Source organism: Paramormyrops kingsleyae, chromosome 17 (genome assembly GCF_048594095.1).
Source record: "Paramormyrops kingsleyae isolate MSU_618 chromosome 17, PKINGS_0.4, whole genome shotgun sequence".
Taxonomy (NCBI): domain Eukaryota; kingdom Metazoa; phylum Chordata; class Actinopteri; order Osteoglossiformes; family Mormyridae; genus Paramormyrops; species Paramormyrops kingsleyae.
In genome coordinates this window covers 11846406-11869801 of record NC_132813.1, presented here as the reverse complement: position 1 = coordinate 11869801, position 23396 = coordinate 11846406, and the positions used below count along the sequence as shown (strand labels likewise).

Genomic DNA, 23396 nt, shown 5'->3' with positions numbered 1-23396 from the left:
TGCCCCATAAACCTGAACCCCTCTTTCCTACACCACCATTTTAGCCACGCATTTAATCCCCTTATCTCAGCTAATTTTGCCTGACTTGCACGTGGCACGGGAAGTATTCCAGAGAATACCACCGTGGATGTTCTGCTTCTAAGCTTATCCGCGACTTCTATAAATTTATCTTGCAGAACAGCCCTTCTGCCCTTTCCTATGTCATTGGTGCCAACATGCACCACGACCACTGGATCCACCCCGGCTGGGGCCAAAAGCCTGTCCACTCGATCTGGAAGGTCCCCTACCTGGGCACCAGGCAGGCAAGACACCGTACGGGACCCTCTATCACGGGTGCACACATAACTATCTACACCTCTTATAATTGAATCCCCTACTACCACAACCTCCCTCCTACTGGGGTTAGGTGGCTCCTTGGTGCCCAAGGGCCCACCTGCCTCCCCAGTCTCTTCCGGCTCTAAAGCTGGAAGCACCTGAAAGCGGTTAGAAACCGTTACTTCAGGTGATGCCGCCTCTGTGAACTGTGTACGCCCTTTTCTACGTCTACGACCTACGTTCACCCAGCTCTCTCGACCTACCTGTTCATCATTCTCCCCCCTCCCCGCTTGTGACGTACACATAGTCTCCCTAGAAGGCGTATTAACTCTCTCCTTTAACTCATTGCTATGCTGGATGAGAGCCAGTCGCTCCTCTAGGTCACGAACCTGGACCATGAGTGAGTCAACTAACCCACATCGCTCGCAGACGAAGTCCGACTGGACGCAAGCATCCAGAAGGGCAAACATCTTGCAAACACAACACTGAGTTGGCCCCATAATTACCTAACTCACTATGTCCCCGTCCTTTACTCCCAGCCCAGTATATTAATAGAGATTATTTAAACTTTTAGTTGATCTAATTAACGTATAGTTAAAACAAAGTGCCGAGTACACTAAAGCACTAAATTAACACTTGCGTTAAATCGGTACTTTATTATAAATTATCCGGCAGCGTCAGCGATAACAACCTTTAAATTTTACTTTTAAAATAACCAAATTTACAATTACTTACCCGAGATTAACTTCCTGCTGAACCACGTTTAGCTTAAACTAAAGCGAAGTTGCTCTAGGGAGGCCAAAAAACCACAAAAACCCTCTCAAAGCAGGCTACTGCCGGAGCGGGAAAAAAAGTGGAAAATGTCCTCCCGGCCCCGACCGGCGACCGAGCAAAGCTCCGGAGCAACTGACCTTTTAGAGTTAATGTTACCGATGTTCGATAATATTACCCGCGGGTGTTTGATGCGAAGGACGCAAACAGAAACGCCGCTCGCGCCCGCAGCTGTCGGTAACACTCACAAGGACAGACAAGTACACACGTAAAAATAAGAGTAAAAAATGAAAACAACAACAACCACCCACGTAACCGTGCTGGCACACAAACGCTCAAATATACCTTTACAGATAATTCAAATCAAATCAACCGCTTCAACAGGCACACAACACAACACAAGTGCACACAGCGACTACACCACTCCCGATCCGTACAGCAATCCCAGCAGCCTCTACAGCAATCCCAGCAGCCTCGTTAGGAGGTTAGGAGGTAGTGACAATCCCGAAGACAATCCCATGATGCTAAGTAGCTTGCTAATTGGTCTCTCTAAGCTAGCCGTATGTGTCCTAAGATACCCTATCATGATGGAATAGGCTCCAGGCTACCCAACCTTGACCAGAACAAAAAAATGGAAGATGGATGGATCAATGGATGCATCTACCTACTCCTGCAACATTCAAGGTGATAGTAAATTCCTGCCCTTTCTGTTGCTCAATTCTGAGACAGGCTACTTTTGTATTACTTTAAACTCTCATGCCGTCGCCTCAAGGCTGAACCTGCATATATTAAAGCTATTTATCTGGGTAGCAAGTGTAAAAATACAATTTAACCATAGTATATATGTAAATGAGCAATAACACATTGCTACTTGTTAAATCAACAATTTAATTTGGCAGCCTATTCAATCGCACATACACACACACACGTATATTCTTATATTCATTTCTTTGTGGGGACTCTCTCATCATTTCAATGGACATAACCCTAATCCCAACAATCACCTAAACCCCTACCCGGCCCTAACCTTAACCGTAGGGAACTAAACAAAATACATGTTTTTTTGGCATTTCTAGTTGTTTGATTGCAGTCACAGGTTTTTATAAAATTGAGGTTTATATTCTGGGGACCGAGCGAAAAAGTACACACACGCATGCACGCACAGACACGCACGCACACACATGCATGCACGCACAGACACGCACAATATACCCTGACACCTTATCACAAGTGTTGTCCTCTGGTGTAAGATAGGATCAAGGTCGAAATACCTTTATTTGCTCACATGTCATATAACTGACCTATACCTCATACCGCTTCAAAAAGGAGCGTGGATCAGGCTTGCTGGTTGGTCATATCCCCCCTTTTACTCCCAAATCCCTACTGCCGTTACGCCTTATCCAGATTAGTGGGTCTGAGTTTCTTCAGCATGAAGGAATTTTGACTCCACAGCAGTCATCTCCGTAAGGCGGCTTTATATACTTGTTTTATTATGCATTTGTTGTCTCCAGTTTTTGGTGACAAACGGTTCATTCTTAAATTTCAAAATTGAAGTGTTAATTATGCTTCTACAATTTTTCAGTCATTAGTTGCATTTTAGTGGTTGTGTTAGTTGAAGGACAATATGAGAGGGAGGAGTTTTTGCTGAGGGGCAGAGGGTGCAAGAAGTGCTGTTAACGATTACTGTAATTATAAGCTAAGCTGCTCTATTCTGTACCGTTTAATATATGATTTTAACCCTCTTCAGCCAGTTGAAATCCTCATGATAGATCCTCAGAAAGTATATATGTATAACATAAAAGATAATATACAATCAGGCAACATTTCCCATTCCTAATGTTAGTTTGCCAATTATGATTAAAACATAAGAGCATGGAATAAATCGCATTTTAACTAAAAACATGCAGGAGCAATGCTCATCCACAGCTGGGCGGGCAACTAAAAATAAAGTGTCCAGAGGACTGTATCTAAGTGTTTTATCAACCTGAATACATAATATATCCATAATGTCCATTTATGAGTTGGTGTTGTGGCACAACAGTCCACGGGGAACTCGCCATGCACCAGCAGGGGGCGCTCAGCACCACATGAGCCTACGGTACAACGGTATATCACTACCTGGGGCAACAGGACACAGCGGTAATGGCCTCAAGCGGGGGGTGGTTCCGGAGGGAAGGAAAGGGCAAGGCAGTGGTGCGTGCTCTCTCTGCCCATGTGAATGTCGGAGGATGGCTGCCCCGAATGAACTGCTGCCTCCAGACTGACCCATTTATATATATTTTTCCCCGTTTTCCCTAAACAAACTTGGCCCCCCATGGGCTATTTGCTTGCACCCCTGCCATGCCTCCTTGCCCACAACAGCCTGCATAAAAAGCAAACTTACCTTGCCATCTATGTACGTTCCACATGCCTGATTTTCTATCTGTATTAATGTATTAGTGAAATTAAATTATATAGGACATGTTTTAAGATACAAAATACGACTGGGACAAGCCAGTCATCACCATCTATCAGCACTGGAATTACTCAGTTGTTGTCCTTTATTCTTTATTTTGTTTATAGTTAAGTTAGTTATAAGTCAAAACGTTTAAGTCTGCTGTATGGTCTATATCACCAGTTACATGCGTCAGTGACTGAAAAAATAAACTTTTATCAGTTGTTGTATTCTTTTCAGTATATTTAAAATGAAAAGATAATGCAAGTGTGTGAAAACATATTATGTTTTCAGTAAAACAAAAGGCATGAGGTATGAGAACCTACAGGAACTGAGTCGTGACATCATCTACATTCCCTACATTCAACTACGATGCCAATTCAAACAGCTCTGTAACATCAGTTCTATCAACTGTGTAAATGCACAGCCCAATGCCTAATTTAAATTTACAAATGAACCTTAAGAGAAATCTGGAACCAGTTCACAAGCTTGGCTTAATTCCTGCTGTTCTGACTCACAAATTTCAGGTCGACACCTGCCACTGGAAGTTATCCAGTTGCCCAACAGTGGGAGGTGAGAGCACAATGGGGTAAATATTTATAAACTTTGCACTCAAATTATGTTGGCTTGATAAAAAAAAAAAAACAGAATATGCAGTCTCATAGTATTCCAGTGATATTATGTTTTTATATATTTAACTAACAATAGGGATCATTATTGGTGTAAGGGCTTGTTTGCAAAATTTCCCTCTTCACAGATAAAATCTTAGATACGCTATTGTAACTAAATCCTGTTATTGTTTTGTTTCGCCCACTCATTGAATTTTGATGCGTGGTGTTTCACGATTGAGGCATGATGGATGTTGTTTTGAAATAAGATTTACAGAATTATTATTCAGCACTTGAAAGCGTCAGATCTTTTGCTCCCCAGTATTTACACCATTAAGATGTTACTTTTGAACATTATCTGTAAGCCATACACATTATACATTCATTGTGTCAATTGAGATGCTTGACCGTACTTTAATCAAAGAAAAAGATTATGAACTATGTTGGGTGACACTAATTTTCAAGATAAACACATCATCAAGTAACCCCTTGCGTTGTTGTTTTAATTTTGAACTCTAAAATCAATTTCCAACAACAATGTTTATGAATTGAATATTATTTTTCACATTTTTTTTTCATTAAAATCAAAATGTTTGCTTAAAACAAGTAATGACGTGGCACTAAATGAAACATACACTTTCATACATCATGTGATTTTACTCCATATGTATTCTGGTTAGGGTTACATGAGGCCTGGAGTCTGTCTGAGGCAGCAAAGGTCACAAGGCAGGGTACACCGCAAACAGAATGCCAGAACATAGATGTTACATTTGAATGGGCAAATTAGCTTAACTGCATGTCTTTGGATTGTGAGAAGAAAGTAGGATACCTTCGGGAAACCCGGGTGAAATGGAAAGAACGCATATATACACAGCTGAGGAAGGATTTGTAACCCCAACAGGCAACAGTGTTACCCCCAAGCCATAGTGCTGCCTGTGATTAGACTCATTTTTGTAATTTGCTGTATTTAGCTTGTATTGTACTACTTAAGGGAGACAATTTCTGTTTTTTACCTTTACTGCAGGCCATGTGAATTACCATTTCCTGGAAAATTGCCTCTTCTCACAGCTTAAAAGAAGAAATTAATCAAATTATAAAACCAGGTTCCCCACAACTGCATTGTTCTCTTGCTCTTACAGCCCTAACTAAACATGTGTACTATTAGTATTATCTGTATTATTCAGAGTATTCTGCCAATTTTACTGTTTATGTACCCATGGGCATAAATTACAGGGGGGTGGGGGGGGGAGGTTGTAACCCCCCTAGTAATCAAAACTGGCTAATACAATCCCCCCAAATATCATGTCTCCCCCTAAATGGCTGCAAACCTCAACCCCGCCAATGTTCAAACCACATTTATGCCTTTGGATGTACTTAGTGAAGCACGTGATGATGTTTGTCCTGACATATATGGGTCGTTTCCCTGTGACTCTTCATCTCTGTAAGCATTTGCTTATAGAATGTTACTGTTTCCCTTGCTGCATTTACAAGTATTGAATGTGTGCACTCAGAATGGCGTTAAAGGGTGAATTTTGTAGATTTTAACATGTGATCTTGTTTCCTATTCCCAATAAGGGTGTTTATGTGTCCAGAAGGCTTTAAACAATCGCAGTGCCAAAAGGCAACTCCACAGTGTGTTCATTGCAATACAGTGGAATGACAGTGTATGTTTCGTCATCGTTTTGGATTTTGTTTTGTATGCTTGACAAGCTTGTTCCGGAAGTGTTGTTACAACTGTTTTGAGAATTCCTTAAACAGATATGGTCATGGTGGTTGGGGGGGGGGGGGGGGTGAGGGAAGGTGTTTCCTCATCTGGCTATCAGTGACAATGAGGAATAACAAAGAACTGACATGTTCTGAATTGAGAAAATTTGTAGTAATGATGGGTTACAGAGTCACAGAGAAAATATGGCAGTTCCTGTGTTTATACCTGAATGACCTCATTAGGCTGTACTCAAAGGAAGCATGCCTTAGTGCTTGGTGGTGCTGAATTTAGCTCATATTTTTCAGCTCACACAGAGTTTTCCCAACATTCATCTCAGATTGCATGAACCTGTCAGGGACCGTGTAACATGCCCAGCATGTGTAACATTTTTTGTTTCATGAAGATCGCATAACCATCACTGTGGCCATGAAGAAAAAGCATTTTAAATGACTTCTGGGTTGCTTGAAATAAATTGATGTATTTTATAGCAGTGTTTCTCAAACCAGTCTTCAGGGACCCCCAGACCGTCCTTGTTTTTGCGCTCCCCCAATTCCCTTGGAGTTGGGTGGAAGCAAAAACCTGGACCATCTGGGGGCCTCTGAGGACTGGTTTGAGAAGCACTTTTATAGGAAAATAATTTGTTTGTACAGAAATTAGTTGATTAAAACAGTGATTTGTTCATGAAAGATAAGCATCGTCAAATAAACTGAGATGTCCACAGCTGCAAAACATTAAAATTCGACATCGCATTAATGTGGCGAAATATGTGGACATTTATCCTCTCCGGGGTGTTCCCCTGCGTTGCACTGCATTTAAACTCCATGGTGTCATGGCATGAGGGACGAAGGACTCAAAGGCAGGGGTTAGTTAAAGAGGGGCTATATTAACTGAACAGGAGCAGGGAAACAAACAAGTCTAGCAGAGGGAAGGACACAGGTGGACAGGAGGAACCACATCAATGACTGGACTGGGGCTGATGAAACAAACAGGTACTTAAATACAGAGATTAACAAGGGGTAACAAGCAACAGGCGTGGCTCTTCATGGCCACGTTAGGGAGGAGGGTGAGGCATACTTGATTGGCAGGATGTGACACATGTACTATAAAACCAAACTTTCTACAGCTTCAAAAATTAGCTTCTTGATGACAATACCAAGGCTACGCAAAGTTCAGTGAATATTAAGTACTTCATTTTCTTCAGCAGACAACAAAACCCATATAGGGTAAAGTAATCTTTACCAATATAGAAGGTGAAATTAAATAGGCGTAAATAATTTTTATTTCACCACAGAAGACGGAAATCTAAGCCCTATTAGGCCTCCTGTGGCATTTTCTCCCACAGTATTTCAGAGAAGGGTTGCAGTGAAGAGTTAACCGCATGTGAATTGGATCCCTTATAAACATTGTGTTTGGAGTTGAGCCCAGAGCATGCTCAGTATGCTGCTTCAAATTAAGTGGACAGCTATTTGGTTTCAAGCAAGCTTTTTTTTGTTATTGCACACATACGCATGCCAAAAAACTCCCTCCTTACATAGTTTCTGTCTTGCATTTTGGGGAAAAAACATTGGGTGTTTTTTCACTTGTTCACTGCAAACTGTTTCGCGCACAGAGCCGAGTGGAAAAGGTTGAGGTCTTTCGTCGTTTATGTTTTTTTATGGTCGGCCCTCTTCTGTCCTTTACATCTCCCCTGAAAGGTGTACTTCTCAACCTTCTTTGCTTCAGGGAATGAGCCAGAACCATCATGCCCCTGCTCAGCTTTCTGTTCTGGTTCCACTGCTGCATGTCGTTGACCCACTCAGCCAGCAGTCAGACAGTCAGCAAAGAAGGAGAACGCATCAAGATGTTTTTGACTCCTACAATCTGCAAGGTCCGCTGTAGTGCAGGACGCTGCACCAACTATTGCGAGCATGGAAATGTCACCACTCTGTATAGTAATGAGCCTGTTGGTCAACCACCTTCGGAAACAGGCTTCCGAATCTGTAAGTAATCAACAACAACAAAAGAATACTTTGTCCTTCTATCTTTTGTGCAAGTTCAGGAAATTAAATAAAGGTGTATCCTTGTTTTGTTGGTAACAATGTATTGGTAGAGATTTTTGCAGCTGGTAGATTTAAGTTGAATGTCTCCTATTTTCTTAAACATGTGTTCTTAAACATGAAAACATAAATTTTGTAAGGGCAGTTGAGTACAGTTCAGTAATGTATACCAGATGGGCAGTGGAAATATCTATCCAGAAATTTTACATTGTTCGGGTTGTTTTTCTACTTTGTCACTCAAAACCTGAGTGCATATTTGTAAATGGCATTACAAATATGGCGTTATTAAAACTTGTAGATTGACCTATGCTACTGGATCAGGTCTGTTAACATACGTGATTTTTGGTTCTATAGGGTCTCATACAGTTGGTTTTTTTTCCTTTTTTATTCATGCATTATTATTATTGTTGTTGTTGTTTTGTCCCAATTTTTCTTACTAAAAATATCTAATTAAATCTTTAAGTTTTTCTTTAAGTACATTCCATATTGAGATGCTTTGCACGGCATACTTTCCTGCCTATACAGTAGGTCATAACAACGGCTTATAGAAATTTAAAAAACTGCCCCGATTTAAAGATGAAAATTGTAATTAAATGATCACAAAATTATGATTACGATTATGACCTTTACCACAATGGCATCATCCATCTGTTTTCCAAGTGTTTAACCAGTACAGGTTTACAGGGGATCCTAATGCTAATCCCGGGATGCACAGGGTTCACCCTTGACGGGATGCCAGTCCATTGTATGCAGCACACACATTCAATGTGGACAGCTTATGGATTTCAGTTACCTCAACTGCATGTATTTACATGTGGTTTCAATATGGGCAGAACATGCAGACTTCCCACACAAACAGTGGTGGTGGGATTCAAACTAATAACCTGGCAGATATAAGCCAACATTATGACCCACAATTTATTCATATATACAGTATGTAAATACAGTAACACTTTCTATGAATACCATGTTTGTCAGTATTTATGAACACCTTCATAACTGTTATGGCGGGGCATGACAGAGGAAGAGACAATCCTCATAGCGGCTCCAACAAACCAGGGTTTTGTTATGAAAACAGAGCATAAATGGAGAAACAAAGGGACCATCAGGGTTCAAAACTAAATTAAGGCAGGGAGCAACACCAGGAACCACTATACTGAGGGTAGGAAGGAACACAGGGAACTACAATTAGGAAACTACAATTAAGAAACACATAGCAACACAGGAAACAGGTGGAGTAAATTACAATTAACAGACACTAGAGACTAGGAAACAGGATCAAACATTGACAGCTATCAACACTGGGATAAATCAAGAAACAAAAGTAAAATGGAACATACAGTATACAAGGCACGGGCAGGGTAACCATAAACAAAACATAAATTAACCATAGAGACACCAGGGGTTAAAACAAAACCAAAATGTAGCACAAAGGTGAGGTAGGCCTTAGGCCAGCCTCAAACTCATGATGGGAGGGATGTCAGCATCTGAGCCAAACCCATAGAGCCATGTGGGGGACGCACTAGAGGAACACCAAATGGAATGCCCAGTAGGAACTGCTGGCCAAATGGGGAAACAACACATGGGATAGAGCCGGACAGGCACCAACCCTAACACATAACACATTACGATGCATTCCTAAAGCATTATAAATATGGCTATAAATATTTATAAAAAAGGCATGAATGTTTATTATGTATTATGAATGATTTATGAAGGTGTCATCTATAATGCATTATACATACCTTCATAATGCATTACAACGCATCCTTAATTCTTATACTGACCATTATGATGCAATATGATGGTATCTATAGTGAATGTGTTCATAGATTCTTATAGTCATGGTATTCATACAATATATATGTTACTATAAGTATAATGGAAATATATTTTAAGATATTTTTCATAGTTTATATAGCCTTTTGGATTTCACCCTCCAGCACAGCTATTGTGTGTTTTTCATTCATATTATAATTTAGTGCAAGAGGAATTGCACATGATTTAAACAGCCAGGATATGGATACAAGGTTAAAGGGTTAAGCAAATCTTTCCATTTCTGGAAACCCTGGTTAACTAAGCATGGACATTCTGCTTAGAAAAATCTACAAGCATATGTCTTTGATTTAGTGTTGTTCTTCTTATTGAGTGTGGCTGCCATTAGCCTTAAAGCATATGCACGATATCCTGTTAGGTGTAACTATACAATTCAATTATTCTCAACATTTTAAACACTAAACAATGTTGCTGAAAAACTCCCATGAAACCTTATTCATTGCCCGAATAACACAAAACCTAATATTATATTAACATCCAGGACCTATTATGGCTTTTGTCTTCAAAACTACTTCAGTTCTTCTTGCCATGCAGTCATACAAGGGTGTAGATTGCATATAGTGTTTCTGGAAGAAAATCCAATGAGGGAAGAAATTTTCTTTGCAGTTCTAAATACAGAATTTCTCAGGATGCTTCAGTGATGTTCAGATCTGATGATTGGGAAGGCCATGGAAGATGTATGACTTCATGCCTTAAAAAACTCAAATTTGTTTAGCAGTGTGTATGGGAGCATTATTAGCCTGGAATGTAGGAAAATCAAGAGGGAACAGTGTTTGCACTATACGGTGCATCTGGCCCTGAAAATGGCCTTCTATTCCTTGGCTATTGTTTGACCATGCAGAGCAATCACCGGACCTAATGACTCCCAAGAGATGGATTGCTTACCATGTTTAACAATTGGAAACAGACATTGTGAGCTGAAAGCGTCCTTTGACTTTCTCTAAATTTAAGCCCATCCAGATGTAGAAAAAAGGTGAAAGACGACTCATCCGGCCGTATTATATTTTCTCATTGTTCAGTCTCTTTACACTAGGTTATGCATCATTGTGCATTGGCCTTGGATACAAGCAGTGTCCCAATGACAGCCCTGATAAAAATTCTAGCTTTGTGAAGCTCATGATGTAGGTTTTTTTGTTGAGAATGGCTCAGAGAGGAGCTTAACCAATTCCATGGCAATATTAGAGGCATTAGAGTATCTCTACTGTGTTTACCAACTATCCTGTTAAATGTCCATCAATCACTGTTGGCGAACTTTAACTTGTGCATGCTATTGCTCTTGCCAGTGCAGTCTGTCCAAGTTTGATGTATACCATCCAACATTTTGAGACAGTTCTCTTCTGAACAATGCAATGGGCTGGCATCTTCCTTATTGTGTTCCACTTGTGTGTGTGTTTCCTGGAATTAGTTCTTAGGGACCCAGTAATGGGTAAGCAGCATGTTTCTCGATGTTTAAATTAAAAATAATTGCTAGAAGGATTTGTGAATAAATGTCATAAAATCCAAGTTGTTCTCAAACTTATCATTTCACCGTTAGCATATTTATGAAAATGTGTAGCTAATTAAACGTCAGTGTTCTGTGGGCAATTAAAGAAGTCGTTAATGCCTGCTATAGCCATAAGCAAAACTGAATATATTCTGTTTCATCTGATATTGAAAGCTTATCTAATGCTTGGATGTGAGACCATCTAGCAATGCAGGCTTATATAACCTTAAGTAGATTGACTGTTTATGGAAGGGAACAATAAACAAACAAGCTATTTAATGTTGTTTTAATGAGTTTCAATGTCTGTTTTCCTCCTTTCCTGGGTCTCTCTAAGTCTTGTGCCCAATGTTGTGCCAAAATGGTGGCGTATGCATTCAGAAAGACCGTTGCCAGTGTCCTCAAAACTTCACGGGCAAGTTCTGCCACATTCCAGTTGCATCCTCTACCAATGACATTGAAAAGTCACAATTAAATCCCTCTGTGCTGAGTGACCAGCAGTTTATGTCACAGTCAGAGTACCTGCTCCCACTACAGAGTCAAGAGCATCACCAGACAAATGGTAAGTGATACCAATAATACAATGGAATTTATTTAATAAGGTTAGGCAGACCCATATACAAATATTGCAAGTTTCATTATTTGACAAACAATGTTTATCAGACAATGTTTATCTTTGCTGATTTTCTGTAAAAGATAAACTACTTAAGCTGAGTGAAGAGCAGACAGTGTGTTTTCTATGAAAATCCATGATAAATGTGTGTTGATTTTTTTTACTGGTGAACTGGTAACAAAGTAACAACGGGTTACAGATTCAGAATCATTGTAAATAAGATTTATGGTGCATGACAAAAAAGGAAATGGAAAGTCTCTTTGGACTATAGCTAACAAATATTTGTAGATGTCATAGATCTTACAAGTCAGACGTGCTACAACATATATTAGCAGCTGTCCATTAGTGAAAATAATGTTGTAAGTCTAATAGGTCACTTCTAGGTATTCATCCGTAATTCTGATGACCCCTCAGAATGAATCTGAGGTATCTGCTTTGTGTTTCATAATATTATGTTTTTTCTCTCTGTTGAAAACCATCACCTATATCTATATTTGTCTTACCCTATGTATGTAATGCCCGCATTAATTAATGGATATATGGTAACACTTTAATTGAGGGGATACAAGTAACGTAACTTAATTACTCTGCTACTAATCAAGAACAAATCATGAACTAATATAGATCCTGCATTGTGATTGATTACTAATGAACAGACATTGGATCAGTACGTAACTATGACTTAGTTACTGGTTATATAATGCATTAAGTAACTGTGTAGTACTACATTATTTGTGCCCCCGCAAGAAGTGTTATGGGATATATAAATAGTATCTTTACACATGACAGCAGAGACACTCAGGTGAGTGGATGGGGCTTCATGTTTTGTTCTATATTGTCTTTCGACAGCTGAATCTTCAATGGTAAAGGTGCGCGTGCAGCATCCACCTGAAGCTAGCATAAAGATCCACCAGGTTCTGAAGGTAGGAACAGGGGAAACAGGAAGGGCTCAGCAAGATACCGTCACACGGACAACTCGTGTACTGGAAGCAAGGAACAGTTTGCCAGGAGAGAAGGGTGAGGCTCTATTGCCCCCAGTACAAGCCCAAGAATTTCTTGGAGACTCCGCTGACACAGAGTCCTCTGTTTTCAAATATTGCTTTAGAGAGTTTCGCAATGGGCAGGTAAGATCAAACAATTGTTTTGTCTCTGTTGTTCCCATTGATCCAAATTGCACTGGTAACACTTTCTATGAATCTATGAACACATTCGTAACACATTAAAATGCATCTACAAAGCATTAAAAACATGGCTATAAATACAGTGGTACATCAGAACTCGAATTTAATCCGTTCAGAACTCCGGATCGAATCCTAAAAAGTTTGAGTTGTGATCTAATTTTCCTCATAAGGAATAATGGAAAACCAATTAATTGGTTCCCAGCCCCAAAAATTACACCTAAATGTGTTTTTTTTTTAGCATTTAAACACAAAATGAACTGGATAAAACAAGAAGAGCATATACTGTACTAACCACATCTAAGCACATTTATAAAAACAGTAATTTGTAAAGTAAGAAAATAAATGTATCCAAACAATGTGTCCTGCCCCGATCGTCCACTCCTTCCGTGTGCCACGCCCCCTCGTTAACCCCGTGTAGAATCCCCGTGTGATCAGCTGTTTCTAGTTGTTGTCATTAGTCCTCTGTATTTCGTCCGCGTTTCAGTTTGTTTCCCTAGTCCGGTCATTGTATTGTCCGTCTGCATTTTGCCTGCCTTACCTGTAATTAAACCCCGTATTCCCCGATACCCTGACGTCTGCGCCTTTGTCTCCGTTCCGTCCCCGCTGGGCACGACAATATTATTATAATTTTTTTCAAACTGGCTGGTTCGACTTTTAAGAAATTCGAGTTCTAATGAGTTCGAGAACTGAGGTACCACTGTATTTATAAAAAGGCATACAGGAACAGTATAGCCATGTTTATTAAGGATTAAGAATGCTTCATGAAGCTTGTATCTACATTATATAGTGCACTATATGCACTATACACTATACAGTGCATTACAGATGTGAGCTGCATTTGAACTTGTGAAATATTATCATCAAGACTATAATGCATTATGTCTGTCAATAGAAGATGTTGTAATGCTTTATTATTTCTTATACTGGCCATTATAATGTATTAGGAAGGTGCCTATAGCACATTGTAGATGAGAGGTTCAAGAACAGAGTTACCATTACACCTAGATGCCAGGAAAATCACCAATAGGGGGGGGGGGGGTTTGCTACTAGCCAATTGGGTTAGTTCAGTGTAAAAAAAAGAGAAAAAAGTGCTCCAGCATGCAGTTTTTGACTAGCCGGCAGGGAGGAAGCTGAAGCACGGACTGTCTGGGGGTCCCCAAAGACCAGGGTGGGAAACATTGGTCTAAATTACTCGCCTCAGGCAAGTGGGAGAGCTTAATTTCCACCTCTATTCACCATTAACTTTGCATTAATGTTCTAGAATTGATTCCCTTTGGCATCTTCAGTGTCTCTAAATGTATATTTTCATGCAGGAAGGCTTTATTTACTTGGAATATTAATTATGTACCTAGCAAGCGTTTCACAAAGGATGTGCTTGTTTTTACCTTTATGGTGTCAGCATAAACGAGAAAATAATTGCATGTATTAAATATATTTTTATTCAGATTTTTTCATAAATAGCAAATTTTATTAGAAGTTGGGACAAAACATTGTATGCTTTTTCTGTATCAATTGTGCATAAAAAAAACCAAAGGTTTTGGCCAGGACAGGTGTTCAGAGGTAAAAAAGGGGGCACTATGTACCTGAAGGCACTTTTAATAGTTTAGGCAAAAGGAACAGGCTCAGGCACCCCCCCCCACCCCCCTTCTGTTCATGCCTGGCTATGACACAAATACATCTCTAAGAGCTCTCAGAATGGCAAACGGAAATACACTACTTTAAATCTCTTAAATACAATGAAACAAGCTAAACAAAACCCATGCTAAATTAGATTAGATGAACGTTCTTGATCCCAGGGGGACATTCTTGCGCATATGGCAGCAAGGTACATGGAGCAGAGACAAACGTACATTTAGTGCAAAAGAAACAAGGTGCAAGTGCGGTACACATGGTGCAGACAAGTAAATGTAGTGCAAACTAATTACAAAGTACACAGTGCACAAATAGAGTCCAGGGAACAAAAAAGGATTTTTAGGAATATTAAAGAAAGAAAGAAATAATGCAAAATCTAAAATAATAATAATTTAGCAGATGGTAGACATGCAGTTATGAAACACATAACACCAGACTTCCGCTGTTGTATTGGGACGCTTCCTGGTATGTTGTGGCTGGGGGCTGCTACCATCCTGTTGCCTCCGTAAACAACTCTGAGATATTTCAGCTAAACAGGGCGATCTGGGTTTCATAAACTGGATTATCTGCTGTCATTGGAGATAACTTGCAACGGCAAACTGAGTTCACCTATATGCTGTGATGCTGTGTGGCTTCCTACTCCGTCTCCGGTAATCTTGCAATGTGACAGCATCTGTTATATAATTTTCTAGGACCAAATCTTAGGCGAAATTAAAAGCACTAAGAACAAGAACAAACATATTAGAACAAAAGCAATAAACTGGTAACAACGTGTTCCTCGCATTATCAGGGAAAAATAACAATCTGACCATGTGATTTGTGCTCTCTTCACAGTGTAGCTCACGCCTGCCTGGACTAAGGACCCCAAAGACCTGCTGTGAAGGAACAGGAATAGCCTGGGGGATCAATGAGTGCATCCTGTGCCCTTCTCATGGTGGGTAGGATTCTACTGTCTTTTTTGATTTGTTACGAGATAATATTCTGTCATCCAATGACAGACTGCTTCAGCAATGCAGCTGCATTGGTAATATGGTGGAATTGGCTTTTTTAATGGCTTTGGTTATTTGATGGCAATTTATTATGCATGACTGCAGAATTAATATCAAAAATAATATGAAGCTGTTGAGCAAAAAAGATTTGTTTAGAGAAGTGTGTTTTGCAAAAGTCCCTTTGAAATTCTGCTGCTGCAAAAGTGGAAGTGGGGCTTATAGTGACAGTTAGTTAAGTCGAAAAAATGTAATATTATGAGACGGAACATAAAAGGCTTGGAGACTCCGGTTAAGACAAAAATCATAAAATTTACCTGGTAGGTGTCATGACAAACGCAGTCAGAAATAAACGTGAGCTTGCCCATTTCCTCACCATTGAACGGCTTCCTTTCCAGTGAATACAACGAGGAACTGGAGTTCAAGAATTCCGTTCCATGCAAATCTGTGTGAGATACATTTGTAGCAGAATGCTCCACAACATTTTAACCTGCAATAACTCCTCTTGTCACACCAGTAGCTTGAGAATTGATACCCTGTAAAATACAGGAATCGTTTTGTTTTTCTCTCCATTAAAATGGATCCAAAACACAAAATTAATATTTATTTATTTATTTATTTACATAAACCATTATCCATTTTCTAATAAAAATATTTCAGGTATAGTGTTACCTATGAGTGGAAGAGCCAAATTTGTTTGTGACGATAAAAGATCACAAAATGTAACAGAACACAATACTGACCGATTTCACTGGAGTGCAGGTCAAATGAAAGAAATCACTATTGAAACATGTATCTCCTACTAATCTCAGACATTTTCCTGCTGCAATGGCAGTGCTACATAGATGATTTTTCTTCATAAGGGTTTTACTGTATACAGTAGCAATGCACAAATACTGTATATTAAATGTTTAATATAGTGAGAAAGGCATGTCAGAGGCAGATCATACGGAACGGATTTGTTTTTTTGTGTGCGTTGTATGTTAAAATGTAAAATGTTAAAAATGTAATTAAATTGTAAAAAAAATAGTAATGTAATGTGAGATTAAAGAAAACAGATGGCACTATACAAATATCTTACTATGCAAAAATGACCATTAATGGACGTTTGTCATATGTCTCTGGATGTGGTAGATGTAGTGGAAGAGTTAGTCGCAATATCAGTAATATTTTGTTTCTTAGAAAGTCTGAGGCGATTGTGAAAGTTTCTCCATGAGTACACTAAAGTTGACTTAACTGGTCATGGGGTAGACATACACATTATAGATAATGGTCACATGGTGAATTTCTCAGCAATGAAAGAGAATAATAGATATGACAGAATAGGACAAGGGGACTAGAATTACACAAACAACTCTGAGTTCTTTGTTGTTATCCTTCGGATCATGCATATCGTCATGTTTTCTATGTTTTCTGCATACTAAGCATTATTGTCTAGCTTTAACAGCAGAATTACATGATCAATCTACTCATTTGGTTAATAATTTGTAAGAATAGGGGAGTGTGGTCTTTTCTCATCTTACTTCACTTGGAGGAATTCACCCATACTAGATAAGTGGTTAGAAGTTCTATGTTTGATAGTAAGAATGTTTTGTAAAAGTGAAGCAAAAAGGAATTGAGACACTTATTAAAACATGAATACATTTAGCTACAGGCTAAACTTAAGTAGTATCTGTGTATCACATAATTAGCCATAATTATCATAATTAGCGAATATGAACCATATGGCTGAGGTTCCTTCATATATATATATATATATATATATATATAGCTGGAAGGAGAAAGGAACGGGAGCAGAACTGGGTTATACTGAGGCTGAATTACTTAGAGGTTACTTTTCATTTGATGTCGACACCATCAATACATTTTTAAAACATTAAGTAAAAAAATGAAATCACAATCAGGCAATCTAATATCAAACTACGAAGTGAAATGTATCTATGTTGATTCAAACATAAGATTAAAAATGCTTTGTTTTTCTCTCATATATCCCTAGAAGTTCCTCTCTGAAAAGAGGAACGCTATATGGTGGATTTATTGTCCAGGTCCTTGCAGTTACAGCCCCCCAACCACCACCCCCCCTCCCCCCCCTCCCCCCGCCAACTTTCCCTTGCTGACTTGCTTGACTTCTGTAAATCCCATAAAATACAGCCTTGGAAGAGGGCCAGGACCAGGCCAAAGTTTTTGGATCACTTTGATGTAACTTGCCTCTCGTAGGGATTGCTTAACAATGTTAAGCTGGATTGCAGATGTTGAAAATCCCTTGGCTGAATTGTGGCTAATGGTCTGAACAGTGTCGGAAAGACCTTGGCAAGAAATGGTTAACAAACGAAACCCCAGACCAAAATAATCACGGATTAGTCACAGAATAATTGAACTATATTGCTATACAAAAATTGTGATATGATGACTCTCATGAAGGGATTACCAGGTAGTGCTTATCTGGATGTTGGCAAAGGTTTAATAGACTGTGTTTCTTGGAGGGCTATTTCTTCCCAGACATTTGAAATTCTGTTCTATTTTTGTAAGGTACTGTACCACCATCTCCACTAGCAATAGATATACCCACAAGGCAAATACATACTTACAAATTTCTGGAGCTGTATGATGCTGTGTAGGACAGTTAACCTTGTGTGAAAGAGGCTGCACAGTATTTGACATTAGCTATAATAGTACTATATTTTTTCATATTATCAGAGGGAAAATCCTATATATTACAGAGAAATATTCGGAGGATAACTGCCTACAGAATAAGGATCTTACTTTCCTGAACATAATAACAGGCCTCCTCATCAATTAGTTTATCCACCCTACTGGACTGAAAGGTGACCCACACTAAAATATTATCTGTGAGAAGGATATAGCTCAACTTTGCTCAGCATTGCAAAAGAACGTAGGGCTCTGTTGACTAGGGCGGACATGAAAGTCACTGGCTACTTTTGTTGTTTTGGTGATGCAACGTCTGTCTGCGCTGATTGTAATCATTTATATTTCATTGCCATTCTGCCCCTGTGCCTAGGAAAAAAAGGGGAATGTCAAGGTTTTATTAAAACATACCTTCTAACCATGGCTGTGAAGCACGTCTTAGCCCAGGAGAGATCTCAGCAAGTTAACTTTCCTCAGCATCTGAACTAAGGAAGCCTACGAGGGAATTGTATTACTATTCATGAATTGTTATATCCCCACAAGGAAGAGACAATGAAGAATGTGCTTCATAGGTGCACTACAAGGACACTGACAGATTTGGAGCAGAATAGAAAATGAATTTATGGCAGTTAGAAATGAGTAAAACTGCACCGGCACAAAAGTAACTGTACTTGAAGGAACTAACCTGCTATCCATGTAAACAGCTCTGACATGTTCTCTGCCCCTGTACTGAAAAGGTGCTTGGAAGACTGGTGGGTGGGATCGTACTAATATTGTGGGGAATTAAATCAATCGCAAGCATCTGCAGCACTTTAGGCGATGACCATGTACGCAATGCGAAACCAGTTTGATCTAGTTTTAGGGACTGCAGGGCAGCTACAAGCTGGCGCAGTATCAGCTTGTTTGGTCAGTTCAGCTCAGGGACTATAATAATTTCAGTAGATCCGTCTGACTCAACTCAAAGGCTGCAAGATCGTTCAACACTGTGTAATATTATGTTGCCACTCACCTCCAGGTTAATCGACCAAAGAGATTAGTCAGAAATCTAGAGTAATTAGATTTTAATGTGCCAAAGGTCTTACAATGAGACTCTAGTGTGTGCTAATCCTGATTAAAATTTGCAGCGACACCACTACCTAACAATTTGATAACAATAGCAATTTCAGACAAAGAAGAATTAATAAAAGCATAATTTAGTAGGAATATTACAGATCAATTTGCAATTCAATCCAAAACACAGGGATCAACATAAAGTGGCCCTCCTCACTATTATACCCAGGCATAGCAAACTAAAAACTATACAAACAGTCAAAGTAATACATAACCAGGACAGGACACGTTACAGTATATGCTAATAACACAATAGCCTGTGGGAGCTCTGATTCAGCGTAAGACACACTGAGTTTGTGTGCTAATCGCACAATATCATGTGGGAGATCTGGGTCTTGGGGATCCTTCAGTCCTCAAGTCTCAAATCAAGTGATGTATCTTCCCATTGAAAAGAGCAATAAACTGTCACTGGCCAGATCTTAAAAGTAATTTCTGGAGGATATGGCAGTGGATCAACAACCCGGTTACAAGACTGATAGTCGGCTGGGCATCTAACGACAGGGTTGTTAAGTTTATTTGTACAGGGAGCGAAAGTCAAGATTTCTCTGCCTTCTGTGTCTTTCTAATGATGTAATTTATCATGTTTTTAAAGACCGAGACCTTCATACCAGTCATGCTGAAATAATTCAAAACATGAATATGTACATGACTTACATTCATTCTAAATAATGTTTCTCACATAAAAAGCATTCAGTGTGGACTTGTGTGCCCTGAGTCAGGGGATGAGCAGAGAGCGATAGGAGAGGGTCAGTTTAAGGGCAGAAGGTACGTGACAATGTGCTTGTTTTGCATTAGTCAGACCCCATCAGGAACCAACCCAAAATATAATGCAGCCCAAAGAGGCCCAAGATCACAGGAGTGTGTCTATGTGATAAATAACATTGCTTGTTTTTTTTAAATGAGAATGTAGCTTTCATGTAATTTGTAATATTATTTTCAGGCAAGTCGTTTTGCTTTAAACAAGAGGTGTTCTATAATTCAAATTCTAACCAAATTGTCTTACCTTTTTCAGGAAATGGCACCGATGGCAATAAACAATGCCCAAAGGGATATGAAAGGATTAATGATACCCAATGTGTGGGTGAGTTCCAGTCATTATACTGTATGTCAGAAATGCTCAGCATTACTATATTCATGCATATATACAGTATAAGGGACCCTTATTGAGGGTAAACATTAGTAACAGATATTTTATGAGTGGTTACTTCTATATGTTAAATACATAGTGTTTCTGGTCCACAGTTAGATAAGAAGAATGAAGCATTTATGAATCAATAAACATATTCATATTTATCTCAACTGGGCTAACTGCTTATATTGATAATCCACCAAAATGTGACACACTCCTGAAAAGGAAGGTCAATTAAATTGCTCACACAAGAAACGGTTCATCAGCAATGGCTTTATCACAAGTCACATTTCATGTAATATATGCACACTGTTTTATTAATGTCTGCTTCAATGTCAAGTAATCTTTCCATTAGACATTCACAATGGAGGTTTTACGTACCGCCCTCAAATCGACAGCAGTATTTAACACAAGTGCCATACATATGTTGTGCATGTTAGATACAACCATATTGGGACTAAATGTACATGCTGTCATACATTATGCAATACGTCCATCTATCTATCCATCCATCTATACATACATCATACATACAGCCACAGAAAAAATTTAGAGACCACTCGATATTCTAAAAAAAATCCACATTTTTAAATCTTGGTTCAATCGTGTTCTGCTGGCAGAAGGCTACACTGAGCAGCAGAATGCATCCAGATTAAAAAATTTCTAAGACAGCAGCACACAAGAATAAGGTGAAGCAGGATACACTGGGAACGACCAGAAACTAGCTGGATAAAGGGCGGAAGTGACTTTCTAATGCCAGGGATAGCCGTTAACCTATCCGACAGTTTGTCATGAATCGTAGGATGACATCAAGTGACCTTCAAAGGGAATGGGGAATATTAAATGCAGGTGTAAAGTGCACTACTAGGACAGTTCGTATCAGGCTCCGGGAAGCAGGACTGAAGTCCCATAAAGCAAGGAAGAAGCCCTTTATTAATGAGAAACAGAGAAGAAGCAGGCTGCAGTTTGCAAAAAGAAAAAAAAAAAAAACATTATTCACAGATGCACACCCATAAATTGAAAAATGAGTGAAACAAAAGATTGTGCTGTGGTCTCTTCATTTTTCCCACGGCTGTATATCCACCTTCTTCTTCCTTATTCGTGTCATGGGGTCAGCTGAAGCCAATCCCAGGCAAAAACATTTTTTAATTCAATTGAAACTAAATGATACTGAGTAGCATATTTCTAATGCCCACTAGCTATTTGCTCAGGAGACAAGCCCCGTTCACCTCTTTCCTATTAGTAATGTTATAAAAATCTTTTGCTTCTCTCTTTCCCCTATCAGCTAGACCTTATCACACATCCCCAAACGCTATACCCCATTTATGTCACTGTGCTCTTCACTGATAAGCCACTCTCTTCATTGTTAAAGTACTACAGCCCCAATAAATGCCCTGTTCCATTCTCCCGTTGTCATGTCATTTGGATATATATCTCCCAACAAAAGCAAGTCAGAAGCCTACAAACTACAGACACTCCTGCACACCCTGTGCAGCCCTTATACTGGCTATGGTTCTCAGACGTATGATTAGCTGTTGTATGCAAAACAGGATAAATTTCAGCATATTTGCAGTTTTTAAAATTGTATTTACTGTTAATACAGGAATAAAATAATGATATCCAAGGAAATAATAGTAGATAGTAATAGCTGATTTTTAGCAAGAAAACAGATTTTTATTCATTTAAATACCAATCGTTTTATAATATTCACATGGCACCAATTTCTCAAAAACATTAAGCAAAAATATGCGAGCTATTAAATAAGCTTTTAAACTGATGCAGTTATGCGTACTGACAAACTTTATATGAATTCTATCTACCACACAGTTCATGAAAAAAATGGATGTTTGCCCTACATCTGTCCATTTCCATGACAACCTTATTTAATGCACAGTCTTGGCAAGTGCAAATCCTACGTATAAGTGCTGGGCGTGAAACGAAATGCCCCATTCCATAAAAAAGACGACGATCAACCAGAATGGCATATCTCTGGATTGTGAGAGTCGACACGATCACTCAGTAGACACCCACAAAATGAACATGAACGTACGAAACCAAACCCACAAGACTCTGTCGGCTGCTATTGCCGATTTCCTTACTGAATAAAAAGAAAAGTAATCAAGACACAAATATACTATTTACAATATTCCATTTAACAGGTTAAATGAGGACTGCACATACAGTATATGGGACAGTTGTATAGATTTTATTGATCCTAAATGTCCTAAATTCGACTTTGCCATTTGCCATGAGCGCAGGATTCCGGAGCCGGCAGCACTTCTTCAGCTGCTCAAAGAGATGAATTATAAACACTCTAACTTAATCACTGGGAATCTTTGAAGGAGAAACTAAGCTTCAGTGCCAAGTCATTAAAAATACATCCAGTGTCTGTGTTATCTGGACAAAGTTGTGTAAACTTGGGCAAAGTATGTGAAGTAGTTAATAAGCAAAAGTATTTTCTCACATTCTTTCTTGCACTAGTCTAGGTGCAGAACCAGTTTGAAGTAAAGAACAGAAAAGGCTTTTTGGTTCAGAAAGTACAGAGCCTCCTGCAAATAAAGCTCAATGTCTGCTTGCATAAATAGTCACATTCTGCAGTCAATGCCTTGATGGCCCAGCTCTTCATGAAAATCTTGCAATACCTTGCAATGCCTTCAACTCACAATAGGGACAGTAACTTGTATGTGTGCTTAATTTTATTTTTCTATTCATGGAAAACATACTGTGCACTGAATATTTTCAATTTTATGGGTGGTAAAGAGACTGGACGAATGTTATGATCAGTCTTTTGTACTTAGATATTAAGATAGACAGGTATCAGTTGACGAAAAGTGCCAGATTCCTTTTGTAGCTCAATAACTTGAAAAGATGTTCCAGTGGCATCAAAAGAAAATTCTTTGTGATCTATGCTGCC

The 23396-nt window shown here is 39.1% G+C and overlaps 1 protein-coding gene across 5 annotated transcripts in view; it reads left to right on the top strand.

The window, feature by feature from the left end:
* Positions 1-1584: 1584 nt before the first annotated feature.
* ltbp4 (latent transforming growth factor beta binding protein 4) overlaps positions 1585-23396 on the top strand; it is a 69069-nt gene continuing 47257 nt past the window's right edge. For 2 of the 5 annotated variants that reach the window (XM_072701473.1, XM_072701469.1), the window contains exons 1-5: positions 7284-7812; positions 11523-11747; positions 12648-12922; positions 15446-15545; positions 20366-20434. In XM_072701473.1, the coding sequence (XP_072557574.1) occupies positions 7575-7812; positions 11523-11747; positions 12648-12922; positions 15446-15545; positions 20366-20434 (907 nt within the window). In that variant the 5' untranslated portion in view covers positions 7284-7574. Of the gene's footprint in view, positions 1771-7282; positions 7813-11522; positions 11748-12647; positions 12923-15445; positions 15546-20365; positions 20435-23396 lie in introns of those variants that run through there. The other 3 variants (XM_072701471.1, XM_072701470.1, XM_072701472.1) reach the window with 3 other exon arrangements.